Source organism: Colius striatus, chromosome Z (genome assembly GCF_028858725.1).
Source record: "Colius striatus isolate bColStr4 chromosome Z, bColStr4.1.hap1, whole genome shotgun sequence".
Lineage (NCBI taxonomy): Eukaryota > Metazoa > Chordata > Aves > Coliiformes > Coliidae > Colius > Colius striatus.
In genome coordinates this window covers 75665667-75688646 of record NC_084790.1, presented here as the reverse complement: position 1 = coordinate 75688646, position 22980 = coordinate 75665667, and the positions used below count along the sequence as shown (strand labels likewise).

The window sequence follows — 22980 nt, the reverse complement described above, 5'->3', positions numbered from 1 at the left end:
GCGCCCCCGTGGGTGCCCAGCACAGAGGCTGCGGCGGCGCCCGCCGGGGCTGCCACCCCCGCCCCCGCCGCCCTCCCCGTCCCGCTCCGTGCGGCCGGTGGCGAGCCTGTCCCTAAAAGGTGCTGACGGGCGGCGGGGGAGGTCCGGGGGCGGCCCCGGCCCGGCGCGGCCCCTCCCCAGCTCTTTAGCAGCGCGGGGGCCCGAGGCCGCGGTGCCAGTGCTCCCACTGCTCCCGCTGCCTCCAGCGCTCAGCGTCTCGCCGCCGCCCCGTCGCCACCCCGCCGACACCATGGAGGCCATCAAGAAGAAGATGCAGATGCTGAAGCTGGACAAGGAGAACGCCATCGACCGCGCCGAGCAGGCGGAGGCTGACAAGAAGCAAGCAGAGGACCGCTGCAAGCAGGTGGGTGTCCCACAGACCTCCCTGGCGTTGCCTGGGGACTGTCCGGTCCCATGGAGTCCGGCCCCAGGGACCCCATCCCACTAGGTGTCCAGCCAGGGGACACTCAACCCTCGGGGTACCCAGCCCTGGGGACGTCTGCAGGCCTGTGGACCTGTCTTCCAGGGGTGTCCTGCCTTGGTGACTCTGTTCTGATAGCTGTGCAGCTTGTGGATCCCAGCTCTGGGGATGTCCAGCCCTCAAGATCTCACCACACTGTGTCCCGCTTCCCAAGGATCTCACACCTGTACCTGAGGATCTTGCCCCACTGCCTGTCCTCAGGGACCGGCATTCCAACCTGTTGTCCCTGCACCCCTCCCCGGACATGCCTTACCTTGGTGGGACACCTCACCCCCAGTTCCACCTCTCTATCCCTCTGCCAGGGAGACCCTTGGGAACAGTCTACCCCCACTCCAGCCACACAGAGATGGGGACCTTCTGGGTACTCCCCAGAGCAGCGTCCCCAAAGTCTGGACTTCTCTGTTCCCTTACACAGGGAAGGAGCCCACCAATCCCTTATCATCACTGGGCTCAGGGATGCTGGGGGACTGCTTTCGCTCTGGAGGGACTCAGAGCTCCCTGAGGAAATGTGGCCTCAAAGTTGACAGAGAGAGCACATCTGTGTGCTCCAGTTGTGCCCTCAGCCTGGGTGTCCCTCGGCATCTCCCACCCCCACCTTTGTCCCCCCTGACCCCTGCCTTCCACCCTTTCCCCAGCTGGAGGAGGAACAGCAGAGTCTGCAGAAGAAACTGAAGGGCACAGAGGATGAGGTGGAGAAGTACTCTGAGTCTGTCAAGGAGGCCCAGGAGAAGCTGGAGCAGGCGGAGAAGAAAGCTACAGACGTATGTAGACGTCCCAGCAACTCCCTCCCCTGCACGGGTGCTGGGCCCTGGGGGGGTGAAGGAGGAGGGGGGCCTTATATGGAAAGTGTCCGTGGGGCAGACTGTCAGGATCCCATTCCTGGGAGGCTAACACTGGGCCGGGCTGGGATGCTGGGCAGGGACCGGACAGGCACTGCTCGGGGCTCGGGGCACGGGGCCAGGCCAGCCGTGGCAAGCACTGCTCGAGTCGCTGGTCACAGGGACGGACGCCTCGAGCTGTGTCACCGGTCCTCACACACACGCCTCTGCAATGCCAGGAGGAAAAACCTCAGTGGCACTTGATAAACCGTGTCAGGGAAGCAAAAAAGAGGAGAGAAACAGAAAAAGCTTTTGCCTGTGGCCAGCTGACGAGTGTTGGCTCCAAAGAAGGATGTTTGGGGGGGTTGGCGGGGGCATTCAGTCACTTTGGGGTCTCGCATACCACCCTGTACCCTGGGAAGGACAAGGCCAAGAAGAGTTTTATTTAGTGCCATGACTGATGTTTCTCCTGGGAAGTGGATCCCACTGGGGAGATGTTAGGGAGGTGTTGAAATTGGCTTGTGCCCGGCCAGGATGAAGGGTTGAACAGCTGTGTGTGGCCACAGAGACACTCGGGAACGGGGTATAACAACCTGCGGTGCCACTTCGGGTATTTGACACCCTATAAATAAATCCTCCTTTTGATAGCCAGTCCTTCTTTGATGAAAACCAACCCTGGAAATTCGAGGAGAAGCTAAAGGGGAGCTGTCTGGAGCAGAGCCAGCAGAGCATGGCCAGGCTTTTTGAGATTGAGAACAAAAAAATTCAATCCCAGGTGGTTTATGGAGCTAAATGGGGGAGATGTGTCTCTGAGACGGACGCCAAGGACAGGGGTGAGCGGACAAGGACGAGCCGCAGCAAGTCTCTGAGGCGGTTGGGAGCCCTAGGAAGCAGCTGGGGAGCTCCTCAGCCTTGTTTGGTGACCCTACAGATCTGCTCGAGTTTAGTTAGGCACTAAACCAGGCAGTTAAAACATTGAAAATCCTCTGGAAGGGCATTTTTATCCTGGCATGGGATGTGTTGAGCTGGGCAGGGTGGCTGCTGGGTGTAGCAGGGTTCACACCAGCCTGACTGGCTCCATGCTAGCATGTTGGACTGGGCAAACTGTAGAGGCTGGCTGAGTGTGGATGGGTCGTCCCCACTACAGGACTCAAAGCACGGGGCGCGTGGTGGCCCTGGGCAGATGTCAGCTGTAGGGTGCAGAATTGTTTGTTGCCAACAGCGAGTTGTGCTGGGCAGGGAAGACGTGCTGCCCTTGTTTCAGCTCTCAGCAGCTCTGTGGGCTGCAGCATGGAGAGTCACATCCCAGCAGGTATGGTGGATGGGAGCCACCAACCCCTCCAAGGAAGGACTGGAGGGAGCCGTGGTGGAGGAGCAGCCTCGGGGAGGGCAGGCTGACTGCAGCAGGTGCCGCAGATTGGGCCAGAAGCCCCTTGCCAGCACAGTTGCCCTGGATCTGTGCCAAAGCTTGGACAGGCTGGGCCATGTGAGGGGGCTCTGGGAGTCACCGTCCCCCCGTGCCAGGGACCTGAATGTGCTGACAGCACTAAGTGCCAGGGCTGGTGTCACCTCCTCCCTGGGATGAGGCACAGCTCAGCTCCGGGCTGCAGCAGAGGAAGTGCAGAACAGACCCCTGAAACCCACCTGCCTGCATCCTTAGGGACCCTGTACCTGCCTTGGCTGCCAGGACAGCATGTGCCTATGAGCACAGAGTGTCCTCATCCCTCTGCCAAGTCAGAGCCCATCACAACCATGCAGGCAGGTTCCTGCTCTCGGCAAAAAATGTCAACAAATACCTTAGAAGCATAAATCTCCCCTAGCACCAGCACTAGCACTGCCCTGCCTCTGGCATGAGTGGCAGTGCATGAAACCCACGGGCACTGCAGACGGACTCCCTGGGTCCTTGGAAGGGAGCTCAGATGCTGACACAGACCGCAGAGCCCTCGACCCTAACTCGCAGCTCCATGTCACCAGTGGCTCCGTCCCAGCAGCTCTGAGAGGGCAATGCGGCCTCACTACCTGCTCTGCCCAGGAGGGACAGACGGTGGTGCCCAGGGTGGGACGGAGCAGGGGCTGCTGGGCTGCCCCGCAAGGGCAGGCTTGCCAGACTAGCCCCCTCCAGCCACCCCACAAATCCTCGTCAGTGCCGGTCCCCAGACATCCCAGCAGGGCCCAGGGAAACTCTGCCGTTCCCAGGCTGTGATCCCAAAAGCTTCACCCGAGTTCCCGCCCCAGCTGCTCTCCTCGGCAGAGACTTTGCTCTTATTTGGCGAATTCCCCGAGCCGGTGGGAGGGAGCGTGGTTCTGCTGGGAAGTGACTGCATCCCTGGGTGGGGCCAGAGCAGGAGGCACCCAGCCTGGCCACCATGGCACATGGGGGGCTACCCCTGACCTGCCCCCCCACCTGCCTGCAGCCAGCCCACCCCTGCCCCATTGCTGCCCAGGAACCCGCTTCTGCTCTGGGCACCCAGGCCTTGGGCTGGGAGCGGGGCGGGACCAGCTGGGATCTGGGCTGAGCCCAACACCATGTTCTCCCAGGGGACCCACTTTTCCACCGCCGCTTGGCAGGGGGCTGGGGGGCTGCAGGGCTCTGCCGGCACTGTGGCTGTGTCCCCTGGGACCCCTGGCCCTGGAGCCAAGGTCAGAACTGGAATCGGTGTCCCCAGAGGCAGGTGTGAAGTGCAGGCAGGGCTGTGTGCGGAGGAAATGGCCCCTTTGTGCGGCCACAGATTGGGTTCCCCGGGCACTGGGAGCTGCTGGAGGGCTTGTGTTCCCGAGTGTCTGTCTGGGCAGTTCTGACCCACTTTGGGGGTGAGTCCCTGAGGAAAAAGAAAAGCTCCTGGGGAGGTGATGCAGATGCCACAGGCAGAGCATTGCCCTACGGGGCCAACCCTAGCTTCCCCTTGGGCAATCTGGCTGGGGACAAGCTCTAGGTGAGGCTGGAACAGGGGTGTTGACAGGGAGGAGGTGGCTCTTGTGCCACCGGGCTGCCCTGTAGGGAGAGGTGCCCGCTGTGCCCATCCCAGCCAGCTCACCATGGGACTGCTCAGCAGGGCCATGCAGGATGAAAGCCAATGTCCTGCAGGGCATTCTGGAGCACAGGGCATGAGGCATAATGTCTTGGGTCAGCGTGTGGCTTTCGGCATCGTGCTGCATGGGGCTGCTCCTCATGATGAGGTCTCATTGCCAACTATCCTTTTGCACCTGGGGTTTGTCTTCCCGCAGCCCCTCTGTCCCCGGCAGGGATGGGGTCTGGAGCTGAGGCTGTGTTTGTCTGGCAGTGGCAGTGGAGAAGGAGGCCATTACCAAATGGAAAGAGAGTGAGGCCAGGCGTCAAGGGGTTGGCAGGAGGCCAGGGCCACTGCTCCTGACTGTCCCCGGCTCCTGGCCCTGCATGGAGGGAGCCTGGGAAAGCTGTGGGGGGCCAGCCCTGGTCACTGGGTCCCAGCATCCGTAGCTTGTGTGGGCTACTCGTTTCACTGCCCCAGCACCATGCTGCAGCTTGGCCTTTGGCAGTCCTTGAGGCTGCACAGGCTGGGAGAGTTTCCACCAGAGAGACTCCCAACTTGCTCCGCTGCCTCTGTAAACAAAATCCACAAGCGGCTCCTCTCTCCTTTTCGGGAGTGAAGCCGCCCAAGGTCATTCCTCCCCTTTTACTCACTGCTCTACAAACCCCAAATACCATCCCTGTGACAGCACAGCCCCATGGCCACCCTGCCCTGGCCAACACATCGCCTCCCGCTTGGGGCTGGGCAACAGAGATGCTGAGGACATGGTGGAGGGGCTGCACGTGCTGGGCTGGGGTCACATGGCTGCGAGCAGCCAGCGTCAAACTGGCAGTGAGGGATTGGAAAGGCAAGGGGATGCGTGGCCAGGCATCCCACTGCGGTACTTGTTGTGCAGTGCCGAGGGATGTTCTGGACAGCAAATGCAGACGTGACCACTGAAAATGCTTTTTAAAACGAGTCTGTATGTGTGAGACACGGGTTGATCAAGTGGTTTCTGCTCCCCCAGGCTGAGGCTGAAGTGGCTTCTCTGAACCGCCGTATCCAGCTGGTGGAGGAGGAGCTGGACCGAGCCCAGGAGCGTCTGGCCACTGCCCTGCAGAAATTGGAAGAGGCTGAAAAAGCAGCTGATGAGAGTGAGAGGTGTGACAGGAGGGGATGACGGGGTGGTGTTTGGTCTTCATTGATTGCAGCCAGCCCCCTTGCTCTCTCAGTGGGGTCCCTCCAAAGCGACACTATCAGGCTTGCACTGGTTTTCCTCCAGACCCCAAGGGGAGAGAGCAAAGCTGCAATCCCACAGGCATACAAGCATTCTTGAAAAGCTTTGATATTAACAGAGTACCCATCAAGAACCCGTCAGTTCAAGGACAGGGAGCTGCTGGAGAGAGTTCAGTGCAGGGCCACAAAGATGATGGAGTGGAGCATCTCCCTCACGATGAAAGGCTGAGGGAGCTGTGGCTCCTCAGCTTGGAGAAGACTGAGGGGTGACCTCATTAATGTTTACAAATAAGTAAAAGGTGGTTGTCAGGAGGATGGAGCCAGGCTGTTCTCAGTGATGGCCAATGATGAAACACGGGGCAATGAGTATAAACTGGAACACAAGAGGTTCCAAAGAAACACAAGGAAGAATTTCTTCACTGTTCAGGTGAGGGAGCACTGGAACGGGCTGCCCAGATGGGTTGTAGAGTCTCCTTCTCTGGAGACATTCAAAACCCACCTGGACGAGTTCCTGTGTGACCTACTCTAGGTGATCCTGCTCTGGCAGGCGGGGGTTGGACTGGATGATCTTTCGAGGTCCCTTCCAGCCCTTAAGATTCTGTGATTCTACGATAAAATCTTGAAAAATATGACCTGGCATTTATTTATATTTATATTTATATTTATATTTATATTTATATTGGGCTGTAACCAAAGCCAGAGGGTGCTTGAAACCTCATTTCTGCCCCAGAGTGGAGTCCTGTGCTCAAAGGCTGAACAGCAGCCCAGGAGGGGACATCTGTTGCTGGAAACCACGTTCAACTTTTGACAACAAACCAGCCTCATTTAGAAAAAAACAAAAAACCAAAAAAACCCAACAGAAAAGAAGCCCTGCAAAGTGTGTTGCCCCGTCCTCTCAGCAAACAGGTTTCCCAGGCAGGAGCTCTGCAGATGAGGGCACTCAGGTTGCATGGGAGTGCCCGGACGTGTCCCAGCATTCGTCCTGGTTCCTTCCATTGGCAAACACCAGTTTGAGCAACAGCATCTGAGTGAAAGGAGATCTGCAGGGTTCTGTGCCACAGGAGTTCTTGGGGTTCCAGTGACCCCCTGCTTGTGAGCATCACCCCTGCACGAGAAAAGGCTTTGCCACAGGATGTTTCCTAGCATTTCCTAAAGGTTGACGGCCTGCCAGGCTGCTTCTGTGGAGGCTGCAGCTGGCTTCTCCTGGGCTGTACACTTTCCCCCTCAAAGGATAAGTTCAGGTCCTGCCAGGTCCTTGTGCTGTAATCGTGCTCAGGGGCATCCTTAGGGTACCACTGGTGTGACCCTACTGCGTGGGGTGGCCAGCAGGTGCTAGCATCCTCGGGTGATATCCTGTGTCTTTGGAGTTGAAGGATGGGAGGTAAGGGTACAGTGGGTAGGCAGGAGGTGTGGGTGCCCCCTTCACCCACAGCAGTAACGTCTCTTGGCTTGGGCTTTCCTCAGAGGCATGAAGGTCATCGAAAACAGGGCCATGAAAGATGAGGAGAAGATGGAGCTCCAGGAAATGCAGCTGAAGGAGGCAAAGCACATAGCAGAGGAGGCTGACCGCAAATACGAGGAGGTCTGTGCCTGCCTCCCCTAGACCTGACCCCCTGACAGCCCCTGGAGCCACCAGCTGGGGCAAGTGCAGGGCCAACACGGTGTGCCTCTTGCTGCTGCCAACAGGTTGCTCGCAAGCTGGTTGTCCTTGAGGGAGAGCTGGAGCGCTCAGAGGAGAGAGCAGAGGTGGCAGAGAGGTGAGTGGGGCAGCAGGCATGGTTCTAAGCAGGCCCAGCTCCAAATCGCTGGTAGCTGTGGGGGTGGATGTCTGCATGGGAATGGGGATGTCCCTCCTCTGGAGCAGCTGGGTCTACCATTAGGGTGGTCCCTGGGCTCACAGGCAGGGGGCAGGGAGGTGTCAGGCAGCCATCAACACATCCTTGATCTTGTTCTCTACTGTCCCCTCCCCACCCCGGGGTGCCCCTCATCCACCCCAGCCGCATGAGACAGCTGGAAGAAGAGCTGCGGACCATGGACCAGTCTCTCAAATCCCTCATTGCCTCAGAGGAAGAGGTACTGGGGCAGGGGTGCAGGATGACATGCAGCAGCGCCCCCTCTCTATCGCTGTCTATTGAGCCATGTGAGCCATCTCCTCTGCACAGCTGCCTCCACCACCCCTTGCCCCTCACCTTTCCCCTGGCAAGCATGGGCTGGGCACACTCCTCCATCCTTCCCTGCTCTCCTACCAGCACAGAGCGTCTGCGCAGGGAAGCACGAGGAATGGATAAACTGATGTGTCCCAGCAGCTCCCACTCGCAGCGGCCCTGCTCCTTCTCCACCTGCATTGTTTTCTCCTCTCTCAACTTGTTTTCTCTTTCTTTCTTCCTTCCCCGCACTTGCTCTTTCTGCTCCTCTCTTTCCTGCCATCCTCTGGCCTCACTCCCCTTCCTCGTGGCTCCTGCTTGGGATGTAGTAAATGTGGTGACCTAGAGGAAGAGCTGAAAATTGTCACCAACAACTTGAAGTCCCTGGAGGCCCAGGCTGACAAGGTAGGACCTGCCAGGGCTGCTGGGGACTGGGCAGAGTGAGTGGGGTCAGGAAGGTGCTGGGGTGTCCTGCTGGGGTGAAGGATGCCTGGAGGCATCCCGTGGGGCTCATGGGTGCCGTCTCTGTCTCTGCAGTACTCCACCAAGGAGGACAAGTACGAGGAGGAAATCAAGCTTCTAGGGGAAAAACTGAAGGAGGTAAGGGGTGTGGGGCTGGCACTGCATCAATTTTGACCCTGTTATGCCCGTGTCCTCTCACCATTCCCCACATTGCAGCCCCACAGCACAGCAGATGCCTGGCTCTGAGATGCCCCTGCAGCAGCCCATCCTAGTTTAGGGTGTGGGGGTCCATGAGGCCCTCATCTCTTGGCTTTCCCAAGGCAGGGCTCATGGGGAAGGGCACCAGGGATGCACATCTGGGGTGCTGTGCAGCCTGCACTGTGGTCATGCCCCACATCTCACCCTCTCTCCTTCATCCTGTAGGCTGAGACCCGGGCAGAGTTTGCAGAGAGATCTGTGGCCAAGCTGGAGAAAACTATTGACGACCTAGAAGGTAAAATGTCCCCCACCAGCCCTGTGTCCCTCTTTCCTGGGGAGCACTGTTCACAGCGTGCCCCCAGTGAGGCTGGACAGGGCTTGGCTGGGGCGGTGGGTGGGTAAAGGTCCCGGGAAGGTGTCAGGCTGGATGCCTGGGTGTCTGGTGTGCGAATGCAGAGCTGCTGGGGTCTGTGCTCTGCCCTTGGGTGGGGAATAGGGCCATATACACGCTGCCTGTGCCTGCATGCTCAAGCTGCCCTTAGCCCCTGCTCACCACCACTCTCTGTCTCCGCTGCCCACCCCCCGCACCTGCAGATGAAGTGTATGCTCAGAAGATGAAGTACAAAGCCATTAGCGAGGAGCTGGACAATGCACTTAATGACATCACCTCCCTCTGAGTCCTTCGCCGAGCATCAGCACTGCATCCCCCTCACCCCAGCCCACCTCTCCCCTCCACAGCTCAGCTGCCTGCCTGTCTGGCCATGCCACTGTTCTCTCTTCATGGCCCCGCTGTCCTTCATAGCTTGTGCATGTCTGTCAGCTCCTTTGGGACAGAAGCCAGCCTGGGGTGTTCCTGCAGCACCCCTCTTTCTGGGCAGATGTGGTGCAGATGCTTAGGGCTATTTGGCAGGGCAGGGAAGCAGCCCCAGGGACCCCTACATGCTGGTCCGTGCCCTAGCACCAGGGGATATGGGCTATGCCCAGGAGCCCTTCGCTCCAGCAGCTCCTTCCTCAGCTTCTTAGTATCAGAGGCTCCAGGGACCCTGCAGCTATGGGGCTGGGGGGCCACCTGCCTCCGACATCCTGCCCCAGCCATGCTCCTTGGTACTGCATGCTGGGCCAAAGTTGGGGAGGACTTGCACAACGGAAGCGACATCTGCACTGCCAAAGCTTAGAATGGGGGGATGGAGATTCGGTCCCACTGTGCTGGCAGCACTTTCCCTGAGCAAACAGAGAGACAGCCCCCAGCTCCTCCCTCACTCCCACCTCTTTTCTGTCCATTGCAAGTGGATTCTTCAGTTTGCATTTCATGTTTTACATCCGACCCTTCAGGGTTATCCTCTGGTCTGAATAAAAGCATTTTCTTTCCTTGGTTTCTCTTTTGTTTTCTTTATTCCGCTCTGTCCCTCATCTCCTGCCTGTCTCTTGAGGGTGCTGGCAGCTGGGTGGTAGGAGGTGTCACCCCCTATCTCTCATAGGCAGCTTTCCTCGTCTCATGCCATCTTCTCCCTGACTCATTTGACCTGAAAGCAGGGTTAGACCTGGTCCTGATCCTGGTCCTGTCCATTTCCTATCCTCACACTCAGACATTGCCTGCATGCAGTGATCTCAGCCCTGACACCTATCCTGCATCACTCTCCCTCGATGAGGGGGCTGACCTGATCCTTCTCCTCCTCCTCAGCATGCTACCCTGACCCAGACCCTGATTCCCAAATTCCACAGCCGTGGTCCTGCCCTGGGCCCAGCTGCCTCCTCCTGCCAGTTCTGGCTGCCTGGCTGTAAAGTTTCCAGTAAAGGCTTTGGGGAACGCTGTCTCTTTTCACTAACTGGCCTTTATTTCTCTCTCTCCCCTCTGCTGTGCTGACGTCTCCATTTTCTCTAGAGCACTCTCAGGAGGCTAAGAAAAACCATGTTCTCACTAATGAGCTGTGGGTCATCCTTACCGAACTTAACAACTGAGCTGCCCAGAGCTCCTGGCCTCAGCACAGCCTCCCTGTGCTCACCTGTTTTGGACAGGCTGTCTCGGGGCTGGGAGCCCCAGCCTGGTCCCCAACAGAGCTAGGTGGGGTTTGGAGCCTTGGCTAATTCCTCTCCCCCACCCCAGGGATAATTATCCTGCTTGTAGGGGGCACAGGGAGCCCTTCTGCAGCAGACTTTTTTTCTTGGGAGAGGAACGAGAGTATTTGTGATGTTGTGGGATGTCCACATGGTGACTGATGTCTGTCCCTTGGCATAAGCCTGTTCCTGTCAGGGAGGCATGCAGTGGTGTGTATCACTGCCTTCTTCCCCTTGTCCCAGGAGTCTATGGGCCAGCCTCTTCCTCCTCACTCTCATCACCCCAGACTGTGCAGGGGAGACCCCCTCAGAGGAGGCTTCCTGCAGGGTGCTGGGAGGGCTAGGATAGGAGCTGGGGACCCAACAGCAACTGCTGCCCCAAACTTGAGTCAGGCGATACAGAAGCGCTGAACAAGGAGCACTGGGAGATGGGGCTGGGTGGGCAGAGTTCCCATCCCCATCAATAGAGGGGAAGAGGATGCCATTTGGAAGCAAACACAGGAGGAGGGTTCGTCAGCAGCAGGCTGGCTGGTAGAGCTCATCTCTGCAGCCTTGTTAGCTCTGCTTCTTCTGTCTCTGCTGTCCTCTCTGCCTGCCTTCCTAGGCTGTTGTCTCTCCTTTTCTTCACAGAGCACCTGCAGCATATGTGGGTCATACACTTTCTCTCCTGTTCTGCTGGCTAAAGGTTTGTGCATGTGCCCACAGGCAACTGGTGGTAATGACCCAGGAATGGCCAAGGAATGGTACCCACCAGCAGTACCTGTGTTGCGAGGGCCCAGCCATGGGCACCCTGGGAGCAAGGCCTGCCTGCTCCCTGTGACCAGCCTAGCCAAGGGCCAGTCTCGGAGGGGGTGGACTCATCACTGCTGGCAAGTGGGTCTCCTTGAGAGGATGCTGCTCAGGAGGCTGCCACCACATTGAAATTGAAATTGTGCGTGTGTGCCTGTGTGTGCGTGTGCGTGTGTGTCTGTCTCTGTCTCTGTCTCTGTGTGTGTCTGTGTCTGTGTGTGTCTGTCTGTGTCTATGTGTCTGTGTGTGTCCGTGTGTGTCTGTGTCTGTGTGTGTCTATGTGTCTGTGTCTGTGTGTGTCTGTGTCTATGTGTCTATGTGTGTCTATGTGTCTGTGTGTGTGTGTGTGTGTGTGTGTCTGTGTGTCTATGTGTCTGTGTGTCTATGTGTCTGTGTGTGTCTATGTGTCTGTGTCTGTGTCTGTGTGTGTGTGTGTCTGTGTGTGTCTATGTGTCTGTGTGTGTCTATGTGTCTGTGTCTGTGTGTGTGTGTGTGTGTGTCTATGTGTCTGTGTGTGTGTCTGTGTGTCTGTGTGTGTGTGTGTGTGTGTGCCTGTGCTCGGTGTGGTGTGCGTGGGCCCCGCGGCATCTGCATATGCTTGGGCTGTATCTATGTGTGTGGTTGGGTGTCTCTTGTATTAACAGAGAACCTGGCCAGTGCCAAAGAAGAGAACGTGGGCATCCACCAGGTTCTGGACCAGACTTTGTTGGAGCTGAACAACCTCTGAGCTGTGCTGGGGAGCCCCCATCCCTCTCCCTTACCCCACACATGCACCCCGCTGGCACGCTCAGGATGTTATCAGCTGAACTGCGTTTTGGCCAAATCCACACGTCCATTGAGAAGGGAAGCCCTGCAGCCTTAGACTATGGCTTGCAGGAATCTTGTCTGTCCACAGCCTGACTGGCTTTGTCCTGTCTTCATGTCCCAATATTAAAGCAGTTTGACAAGATGGATGGCTGTGTTTGGTCCTTGGGGGCGGGCACAGGCTCTGGGAGATGTGGTGGGGGTATCCCTGATGGCTTTGTGCAAGGAGGTTCTGCCAGAGCCGGGGTCCAGGGTGAGTTTGGCCAGCATAGAGATGTCCTCTGTGACTATGGGGAACTGGGAGTGACAACTCAGTTTGGGCTGTGCTCTCGTCTCCATCACTTCTTTGGAATGCACAGAAACCTCCACCTCTCCAGCTCCATCCAAACTCACCATCATTTTGAAGTACACAGTGAACAGACAGAGGTCACTGGTGTGTCCCCTTTCACAGCTGCCACATTACCGGCCTGGCACCTGTGGAATCCACAATGTCTTTGTCCTCTCCCTGGAGCTGGCCTCACAGTTCATGCTCATGGTGCCCCCTGAGGAGCCACACCAACCCTGTGACCATGAATCCACACATTGTTAGCTATCAGGCTCTTCTCCATGTTTGGGGTTAGCTGCTGCTTACCCTGCATACTGGTTGTATTTTCTACCATCAGAAAGATGAATGAGTCACTGGATGCCTGCCTGAGGGATGGCTGTATAAACTGCCCAATATTCATGCAGGCAACCACTTCCCCAAGTGCTCAGGAAGCTTCCTCCTGGTTTGCCATATTTTCTCCAACACAAAGAGAAGAGGAGCAGGATGTGTCCTCATCGCTGTCACCAGAACAGGCTGGATTTCCTGGGGATGCCCAAAGTCATGGTGTAGCCCTTCCCTCCCCTCTGGGCCCCTCTGTGGTGTGTGCCGAGCCCCATCGCCCCGTGCCGCACAGCGGATATCCCTCTGCAAACCAGCCTCCTGCTGCCAGGAAAGATAATGCACACTGACCCCTTGCTCAGCCCATTGCCCCAGATAGTGTCCAGCAGGGACAGCTGTCAGCTATCTGCTTTCCTCTATTTGCTGTGCCTCTCAGCTCAGGAAAGGAGAGCTGGTGAAATTGCATCTCTTTCCTGCCTAGGTGCTGCTGGCTTCCTGCCTTCCCACTGGCCCAGCACCTCTGATTTGTGTCTCTGAGACCTTCTCCTACAGGGAAAAGGGCTCTCCCTGCTCATTTTGTGGTTGCCCTCCCAGGCTGTGTGACCTTCTGTGAGCTGTAGCCTCCTGCCCTGGACACGCTGGAGGGAAGGACGGTTGGTGGCCCTGCACAGGGCTTTAACTCGGCCTTGGTTCCGCCTTGCTTTTCCACAGCACAGCAGCTGAGATGTTGTCTAGTGAAAGTACTTTCCAGGCAGGACATTGTCTGGCTGGGAAAGGAATAAGAGCGCAAAACCCTCTCTGCCAGGAGCCTGCACCTTGCCTGCCCTGTGCTCCTATCAGAGTGTCAGCTCCCAGCTCCCGGAGGCCCTCCCCTTCCTGCTGGGACAAAGAGCCTTTTCACACCCAGTAGTTTTCCCCTTTTAGCTGCTGCTGCTTCCTGCTTTGGACCAGCCCATGTAGCTTAACCATTCAAAGCCCACTGCAAGGGCCCCAGTCCCTCTGAGCTTTCCATGGTTTGGCAGTGAGGTCCTGGGTGGTCTTCCTGGGTGATGCTCTGCCCCAAAGAGATGAGCCTATCTGTCATGGTTCAGCAAAGTTTTGCACTTTCTCCATCCTCCCAGACATTTGCCCCATGGCCCTGCAGAAACACAAAGGCTGGGGAAAGCTCTGGGAGGCCAGGGCGCTTGTGGAGCTGCTGGCAGTGAGGCTTGACCTAGAAGCACATCTGCCCACATGCACAACTCAGCCTCACACCAGGGACTGCAGTGCCTGGCCCCATCTCCCTTCCTCCCCTGGCACCTCTCCCGTTGAACCTTTGGATTTGTTTGTTTTGGCCTAACAGATTGACGATCTCCCCAGTAAGCTTTCAGCCCTGGTGTGGGCTGCCATTCCATAGATAAACCATCACATTAATCTCCGGCAGCCTCTCACCTCTGCTCTCTCCTCCAGTTTTCTCACTGCTCTGGTGTCTCATGTCCAAATCTTTCCAGTTCAATACCTCTGAACTATGGGCTGTAGGAGGACCACATAAGGAGCACCACAGAGACATTTGGATAAGTCATGCTGAGCTGTGCGGAACTGGGCACAGACCACCACTCCCCTCCCAGCCCCTTCCTGCATTTATGTTTGGATGAGGGAAGGAGCTGTGTGGCGTTTGCAGGGCTTTGGCTCTGATTTCGGAGTGGGCCAGGCTGCCTAAAGCCAAATTCCACACAAAGCTCCCTGCCTCCAACTCCCGGGTCTCTGCAGGAGCCCCTCCGCAGCAAGGCAGGCCCGCGGCAGGGTGACAGGCAACACGGGCCCCTGGGGGACAGTCAGCACACCAGTGGCTGGCCCAGGGCCTGGCAGGTGACATTGTAAAGGACACTCTAGCACTTTGTTGTTGAAGTTTTAGAAGGCAGGCATTCTTTGTTGCAGTGCCTGATGCACAGGGGGATTGATTGCTCCACCTAAAGCGCATGCCACACGTATTTAAACAGGTCAAGTTTATATTGTCCCACCACACCGGCAAATTGGCTCTTGCTAGTTATAACTTCAAAGTAATGGGCTTTTGCTAGTTATAATCGCAAAGCTTAAGGTTTCTTGAGCCTCTTATCTATGTGTGCATACCCGTGGTCATTCCAGCAAAAACAAAACATGACTAGCACAGAAGGTATAGTGGATTCTTTCTGTCTTCCACCCTCTGAGGCCTCGCAGGCAGCGTTGCCTGGCCCCTGCTGGTACCAGATTTCAGAGTTTTCTCATTTCTAGACTCCCAAATCCCTGTTGTCACTCGCTGCTTTTTTAATACAGGCATGATCCGGGCTTCGAGCTGCACAATGCGAATTGCAACCAGCGGGCTGAGAGCGCTCAAAAGCACCAGTGCCGCTTCTCCGAAGTGCAGACGGACACCTGCGCGCTCAGGCCTCTGAAACCCGACGCGGCAGCAGCCTCTCCTCTGCGGGACCCGAGCAGAAAAACAACTCCAAAGCAGGTCCAGCAAGGCCACAGGGTTGCGAATGATCACTGCCTCGTTCCCCTGCACTGTATGTAAGGACTGCTCCTTCGTACCTCGGTGTGCGCGCCTTAGGAGCACCGACCCCTCCACGCACCCGGCGCCCGACGCAGCGTTGCAGTCCCCGAGTGAGCGCCTGCCGGTTTCTCCGAGGCGGGCTTTCGGTGGCGCCGTGAGGCTGCCAGCAGCCAGCCACCTGGCCCCGCCGCCCCGCGCCCGCCATGACAGGCCGCGGCCCCGCCCGGCCGCGCCCCGCGCGCCACGTCCGGCGGCGGCGCGTGACGTCCGGCGGGCCCGGGACGGGGAAGGGGCGGCGGGGCCGCCGCGCTGCGGGAGCCTGCGACCTGCCGGCCCTCGGCCCCGCGTCCGTGCGTCCCGCCTCCCGCCGCCATGACGCTCGCCGTCTTCTTCGGGTGCACCTTCATCGCCTTCGGGCCTGCGTTCGGCCTCTTCCTCTTCACCATCGCCCGCGACCCGCTCCGCATCATCATCCTCATCGCCGGGTCAGTCCCGCGCCGGCGGCGGCACGGCAAGGGGCGCTGGTACCGCCGCGGGTACTGGTGCGGGCGCGATGGCACCACTGCTGCGAGTACCGGTGCCGGAGTGGCACCGGTGCCGGCTCGGTACCAGAACGTGTGTGACAGGGGCTGTGGTACCAGTGCGGGTGCGACACGGTACCAGTGCGGGTGTGACAGGGGCTGTGGTACCAGTGCGGGTGTGACAGGGACTGTGGTACCAGTGCGGGTGCGACACGGTACCAGTGCGGGTGTGACAGGGGCTGTGGTACCAGTGCGGGTGTGACAGGGACTGTGGTACCAGTGCGGGTGCGACACGGACATTGGTACCAGTGCGGGTGTGACAGGGACTGTGGTACCAGTGCGGGTGCGACACGGTACCAGTGCGGGTGTGACAGGGACTGTGGTACCAGTGCGGGTGCGACACGGACATTGGTACCAGTGCGGGTGTGACAGGGACTGTGGTACCAGTGCGGGTGCGACACGGACATTGGTACCAGTGCGGGTGTGACAGGGACTGTGGTACCAGTGCGGGTGCGACACGGTACCAGTGCGGGTGTGACAGGGACTGTGGTACCAGTGCGGGTGCGACACGATACCAGTGCGGGTGTGACAGGGACTGTGGTACCAGTGCGGGTGCGACACGGTACCAGTGCGGGTGTGACAGGGACTGTGGTACCAGTGCGGGTGCGACACGGTACCAGTGCGGGTGTGACAGGGACTGTGGTACCAGTGCGGGTGCGACACGGTACCAGTGCGTGTGTGACAGGGGCTGTGGTACCAGTGCGTGTGTGACAGGGGCTGTGGTACCAGTACGGGTGTGACATGGACATTGGTACCAGTGCGGGTGTGACAGGGACTGTGGTACCAGTGCGGGTGCGACACGATACCAGTGCGGGTGTGACAGGGACTGTGGTACCAGTGCGGGTGCGACACGGTACCAGTGCGTGTGTGACAGGGGCTGTGGTACCAGTGCGGGTGCGACACGGACATTGGTACCAGTGCGGGTGTGACAGGGGCTGTGGTACCAGTGCGGGTGTGACACGATACCAGTGCGGGTGTGACAGGGGCTGTGGTACCAGTGCGGGTGTGACACGGTACCAGTACGGGTGTGACAGGGACTGTGGTACCAGTGCGGGTGTGACACGGTACCAGTGCGTGTGTGACAGGGGCTGTGGTACCAGTGCGGGTGCGACACGGTACCAATGCGGGTGTGACAGGGGCTGTGGTACCAGTGCGGGTGTGACACGGTACCAGTACGGGTGTGACATGGACATTGGTACCAGTGCGGGTGTGACAGGGGCTGTGGTACCAGTGCGGGTGTGACACGGTACCAGTACGGGTGTGACAGGGACTGTGGTACCAGTGCGGGTGTGACACGGTACCAGTGCGTGTGTGACAGGGACTGTGGTACCAGTGCGGGTGTGACACGGTACCAGTGCGTGTGTGACAGGGACTGTGGTACCAGTGCGGGTGTGACACGGTACCAGTGCGTGTGTGACAGGGGCTGTGGTACCAGTGCGGGTGCGACACGGTACCAATGCGGGTGTGACAGGGGCTGTGGTACCAGTGCGGGTGTGACACGGTACCAGTACGGGTGTGACAGGGGCTGTGGTACCAGTGCGGGTGCGACACGGTACCAGTACGGGTGTGACATGGACATTGGTACCAGTGCGGGTGTGACAGGGGCTGTGGTACCAGTGCGGGTGCGACACGGACACTGGTACCAGTGCAGGTGCGACAGAGACATTGGTACCAGTACGGGTGTGACAGGGGCTGTGATACCAGTACGGGTGTGACAGGGACTGTGGTACGAATACGGGTGCGACAGAGACACTAATACCAGTACAGGTGTGACAGGGACACTGGTACCAGTATGGGTGCGACAGAGACAGTGGTACCAGTGCAGGTGCGACAACGATTGAGGTACCAATACAGATGTGGCACAGACACTGATACCAGTATAGGTGCGACAGAGACACTGGTACCAGTATGGATGTGACAGGTTTACGGTACCAGTACAGGTGTGACACAGACACTGGTACCAGTACAGATGTGGTAGGGGCTGTTGTACCAGTACAGGTGTGACAGGGGCTGTGGTTACCAGCATGGGTGGGACAGGCATACTGGTTCCAGTGCCAGTACCAGTATGCGTGCAATGGCGATGCTGGTACCAGTGCTGATGCCTGTACTGGTGGTGTCACAGTGACGTGAATAGTATGGGCAGAGGCACAACCAGTACTTGTGGGCACCACAGGGGCACCAGTACTGGTGTTCATGCTGATGCTGTGGTGCACACAACAGTGGCAGCAATACCAGTACTCATACTGGTGCTAATGCATTCATGGCAGGGGCACCAGTATTGTTTCTCTTACGGATACAGTCATGGGCACGTCAAGAGACACCAGTACTTGTATCATATTGACATCATATTGACAGAAGTCATCATATTGACAGAAGTGACACAGTGCTGGTGCTCATATGCTTGTGAATGTGACCGAGGCACCAGTAGTATCAATCCTTGTAGTGGTACCATTGCAAGAACTGCAGGAGCATTGATCCTTGTACTGGTACCATTGTGATCATGACAGGGATACCAGTACTAGTGCTTGTACTGATGCCAGTCTTTGCACAGCAAGGGCACCAGTTTTGTACTGGTGCCATCATGATCAGTACATGGTGTGGTAATTGGTGTTAATAATGATGTGGGATTGATGGGGCACTGGTACCAGTACCAGTGGAGGGTTGGTAGTGGTACTGGTATATGCATGAACCAAGGGCACCAGGGCACCAGTACCACTGTGGGATCAGTAGAGTATGTTACTGGAAGGAGTACCGATGCGGGTATGAGCCTGGCGCTGGTGTGGACACTGGTGCCAGTTCTGGTTACCAGCAGGCACAGCAGCAGTGCCATATGGGCACGCACTGCCCAGCACTGATACCAGCACCGTGCTGGTACTGGCAGGAGAGTGGTCAAGGCTGGAGCAGAGCTGTGAGTGGCAGCGCCAGCACAGAGGGGTGCAGTGCTGCTGGGCACAGGCATGGCACCGATCCCGGCACAGACTCTCTCTTGCAGGGCTTTCTTCTGGCTGGTGTCTCTACTGCTCTCCTCCCTCATCTGGTTTATCGCGGTCAAAGCCAGCGACCCCCATGACGAGCCGTTACAGAAGGGGCTCTTGATATTTGGGGTGATGTTCTCTGTGCTGCTGCAGGAGGCCTTCCGCTTCCTGTACTACAAGCTCCTCAGGTAAGGGCATCTCCCACCACGCTCCAGCACTGTGGGTGGTCCTCCCAGCTGTGGCGGGTGCCAGATTTTGGCTGGGAACTCTCGGGCTGGGGATGTCAACCATGGCGCCGAGCCACCTTGGTCCTTGCTGGGAGTGTGTGAGTGGTACCTGCGTCAGTTGGTTGACCTTGAGCAGCTTCTAGGTGGTGGAGCAGAGCAGCCCTAAGATCTGGCGGTGCTTGCTAGTGTCAACTTGAACTTGAGACTGGTGGGCTGTCGGTTTGGTCTGCTGCAAGGCATGTCACATCCTCTGTGCCCTGGTGTGACTAGCACCAACCATGCTCCAACAGCTTGAGGGGATGCTGGGGGGATGCCAGGCACCAGGAAATGTGCTCTTTGCTGCATAGGGGACAGAGACAGGGGACAGAGAAGGGTTAGGAATGTATCCTCACAGCCTGGCAAGTTGTGTTGCTGTCTTAGGGAGAGTTTTATGCAAGCAGGGGCAGCCTGAAGATGGTTTCAGGGTTCTGTGGGGTGGCACATCACTGCTGGCCCCGTGCTTGATGCCTTGGCCAGCCCAGGGCAAAGTCTCACCATGTCCCGGAGCGCAGGGCCTTGTGCTGCCTGATGAGTGAGCACGTGCTGCACCCTGTCCTGTGTCCTGACAGACCAACGGTTGCTGTGCTGGGGCTGGGCAGGCAGACAGGTCAGCATCCCTCACACCCTCCCGCCTTCCCAGCTGGCTCTAGGTGGGCTGGGGGAGGGCTGGGTGTTCAGGCTTCTGCGGCTCCCTCTGCGAGGTGCTGCAGGAGGCAGGCAGGCAGAGGGTAGCAGAGCTCCACTGACCAGCCTCTGTCTAACACAAACCACTGCGGTTTCACTTGCCTTGCCACTCTCAGGTTCTGCAGCCCTCCTCCGGCTGAGGACCCATCTGGCGTCCTCCTCACTTGCCAGACCTCTTAACTTGATAAAAAGTTCTGAAGCCCCACCTCTTCTAATTTCTCTCCCCTGACACTTTTCTGTCTCTTTGAGCTTTTCCTTGCACCCCCTCCGTGTTTTTTCAGGAAGTTCTAAGGGTATAAAGGTGGAGATCAGATACACCCACCTGATCTGTGTCTGCCGTGCCTGCACTGGGGCTGCTTTCCATGCTGGGGTGCAGCTTGCTACGCGCACCATGTCCCACTCGCCCCAGCCCTGCTGTGCGGGCCTGGCTGGCACTCGTGTTCCTCTCTGGAAAGTCTTTCTGTGTGGCTTTCACAGGTGTGGTTTGTCTGGTGGCTTGGGGCGGTCACGCAGTGTTGCAGCTCAGTGACGTGGAGGTTACCAGGAGGGTGGGGTGGTACAGAATGAGACCCCATCCTAGTGCTGGACTGTGCCTCGGGAGGTGGCAAGGCTGTGTGGGGCTCCAGCGTGCTCTCACCCCACAGGAAGGCCATCGAGGGGCTGGTGGCTCTCAGCGAGGACGGCTGCTCTCCCATATCCATCCAGCAAATGGCATACGGTGAGCGCTGCGCAGAGCGGGGCGGCCCGGCCGCGGGGACAAGGGCAGGCCTGGGCAATGCTGGGCATGGTGTGGCAGGCACGGGGAGGTTTCTCACGCTGAAGCTGGCTGGGACGTTCCTGGGGAGGCTTAAGGCCTGACAGCTGCCCTATCCCGGCAGTGGCTGGCGTGGGCTTCGGGCTCATGAGTGGCGCCTTCTCCATGATCAACTTGCTGGCAGACGCGCTGGGGCCTGGCACCGTGGGCATCCACGGCGACTCGCAGCTCTACTTCCTGACCTCAGGTGAGCAACCGGCAGCCTCTGCTCACATCTCTGCCCCACTGCAGACGCAGCAGACCCAGCAGGGCTGGAGTCTCCACTCCATGCTGTTCCCTATACCCATCTGAAGCCCTTACAGTCCCCTATTGCATCCCTATGTGCTTAAACCATTCTTTCTGCCCCATGTGACCCTCCCTGTTCCTCTCAGCCCTCCTTCCCACGCTTGGGGTGTGCCCCAGCACTTCCCAGTCTATCTCATCAGTGCCCCTAATCCCCTTTGCCCAGCTCCTCTCCATCCCTCCCTGAGCTGCCGGGTGGGTGGTTCCACGGTGACACACTTCTGTGTCTTCACGCAGCTTTTATGACCATGGTGCTGATTTTCCTTCACACCTTCTGGGGGATCCTTTTCTTCCATGGCTGTGAGCATCGGCGCTGGTGGGAGATCACGGCAGTTGTTGTCATGCACCTTGCTGTTTCGGGGTCGGTGAGTAGCTGGGAACAGAACTCTGTGCCAGGACCTGTGTTCAGGGGTGGTTGCAGAGTGTGCTGGTCCCTGTGCTGGCAGGAGGGGAGCAGCCTTCATCACTAGCAAAGCAGCTAGGTTTGAGGGACTTGCAGCTGGCCCTTCACAAACCAAATCCTAGGGCTGGTGCCCCGTGTGCTGCTCCACTCGTCAGGGGGGATGTGGCTGCCACCTCCCTGTTCCCATCCTCTCCATCTCCTGTGCGCTCACTGCTCTCCCACATCTCTCCCCAGACGTTTTGCAACCCCCTATACGTGGGCAGCCTGGTGCCCTCCTACCTGCTGATGACCGCTGCAGCTGTCTGGGCTTACCATCTCTCAGGGGGATCTGCCCAGAACCTGCGGCGCTTCCTGCTCTGTAAGTCCTGCTCCATAAAGGGGATGGGGACCCCATGGGTCCCTCTGGGTACCAAGACCAGTGTTTCCCCTCTGACACCAGAACGGGGAAAGGGTGTTTAGGGGGCTGAAGCAACGGCATCGTTCCCTTGGCTGCCAGAATGGAGAAGATGGGTTTTGGGTCTATGCTCTGGTTGTTGCCTCTCTTGGGGAAAGTGGATGGGATAAGGGGTTTGATGAAAGCTGCCCCTCTGCTCCTTTGCATTTCTGCAGGTCTACGGAGCGGAGCCAGCCCTCAGCCAGGATCCTGAGGCCCCATGGGATGCTCCCGTCCCTGGCCACCCCTGCCCTCCCCTCCATCCTGACGGCAACAGCGGCCACCACCTGCTCTGCAGTATCTTTTCTCCTGGACTGGGGGACCGTGGCCAGTGCTGGTGGGGTGGGCGCTGGGGTCTGGCTGTGGCAGCCAGCTGACTGCCGTGGCTGAGGCCAGCTTGTTCCCACACCCCTCGGGGAGCCCCTGCAGGACGGCTCAGTTTTGGGAGGGCCTAGCTTCGCTGGCCCTGCCATGAGCCCCATTTAAGCCTGCCTGGGAAGGATGAACTGCCAACAGCCTGAGTCCAAAGAAACCCATCGCTTCTCCCCGCACCCCAGAAGACATCCGGACCCCTGTGCTGCAGGGACACCACCCGCGAGGCCCCTCACCACAGAGTGCAGGAAGCAGCTTTGCGATGCGCTGCTCTGGGTCAGAGATGAGTGCTGTGCTCTGTGCCCACTGCGACAGCCCAGGCTGGACTGTGGGAGCTGCAGGCAGCAGGCATCCTGGTGCTGTGAGACCTGAGGGGACTGACAGCACTGAGGATGGGAGGAGGACTGGGGAAGAGATGGTACCCAAAGGGCGCAGTGGTCATGGAGGGTGGTGGAGGGCGCAGGTGGGAATGCAGCTCTGCAGCTGGGGGCTGGCGCAGCTTGGGGAAGGGGTTCAAGGGGCCATTCCAGTAGATCATTGCTCTCTCCTGTACTTGGATGGGGATTTTCAGGCAGGCACCAGCCCTGATGGTGTGCCGCAGGGCTAAAGGGGATAAACTGCCGTCAGGCTCAGGGCTGAGAAGGCACTTTTATCCAGATTGGGCTTTTATACCAATAAAAAGAAGTACCACAAACAAACGGGGCTCTGTGCAGCCAGCAGTGCTGCCCTCGTGGGGTGTGCAAGCACCCTGCAGCAGTGGTGACAGGGGCTTGTTCTGCTGTGACTTGGGGTGAAGGGCCTGGCAGTTGCAGACCCCGGTTGCCTGGAGGTCTTGCTCTTGCTCTGTAGAGGGGCTGGGCTGTAGTTTTACTGCTTTAGAGTGGAGGCTGCTGAGAGATGAGACCTGTGAGTTCCTCCCAGACCTGATCCATTTCTCTTGGTTTTGGCATGGCTGTAGAGCTCCCTGGGCTCCAGCTGCACTGGAGCCACCACTAAAACGAG

General features: G+C 58.3%; 2 protein-coding genes across 2 annotated transcripts; both read left to right on the top strand.

The window, feature by feature from the left end:
* The first annotated feature begins 200 nt into the window (after positions 1-200).
* Positions 201-12158, top strand: TPM2 (tropomyosin 2). Its single transcript, XM_010195607.2, has 9 exons — positions 201-403; positions 1156-1281; positions 5353-5486; positions 7026-7143; positions 7248-7318; positions 7559-7634; positions 8243-8305; positions 8591-8660; positions 11854-12158. Exons 1-9 carry the CDS (start codon positions 290-292, stop codon positions 11934-11936), a joined length of 855 nt encoding a protein of 284 aa, XP_010193909.2. The 5' UTR covers positions 201-289; the 3' UTR covers positions 11937-12158.
* Positions 12159-15446: 3288 nt separating this feature from the next.
* Positions 15447-22663, top strand: LOC104559866 (gamma-secretase subunit Aph-1b). The gene is made up of 7 exons (XM_062018364.1): positions 15447-15653; positions 18742-18912; positions 20319-20392; positions 20553-20675; positions 21008-21135; positions 21408-21531; positions 21783-22663. Exons 1-7 carry the CDS (start codon positions 15541-15543, stop codon positions 21818-21820), a joined length of 771 nt encoding a protein of 256 aa, XP_061874348.1. The 5' UTR covers positions 15447-15540; the 3' UTR covers positions 21821-22663.
* The last annotated feature ends 317 nt before the right edge of the window (positions 22664-22980 follow it).

Bases quoted from the DNA above. Each gene is read 5' to 3' on its own strand.
- TPM2 (XM_010195607.2), top strand. From the start codon at position 290: ATGGAGGCCATCAAGAAGAAGATGCAGATGCTGAAGCTGGACAAGGAG. The intron at 404-1,155 runs GTGGGTGTCCCA...CCCTTTCCCCAG, and splicing joins CAGAGGACCGCTGCAAGCAG to CTGGAGGAGGAACAGCAGAG. The intron at 1,282-5,352 runs GTATGTAGACGT...CTGCTCCCCCAG, and splicing joins CGGAGAAGAAAGCTACAGAC to GCTGAGGCTGAAGTGGCTTC.
- LOC104559866 (XM_062018364.1), top strand. From the start codon at position 15,541: ATGACGCTCGCCGTCTTCTTCGGGTGCACCTTCATCGCCTTCGGGCCT. The intron at 20,393-20,552 runs GTGAGCGCTGCG...CTATCCCGGCAG, and splicing joins CATCCAGCAAATGGCATACG to TGGCTGGCGTGGGCTTCGGG. The intron at 21,136-21,407 runs GTGAGTAGCTGG...ATCTCTCCCCAG, and splicing joins ACCTTGCTGTTTCGGGGTCG to ACGTTTTGCAACCCCCTATA.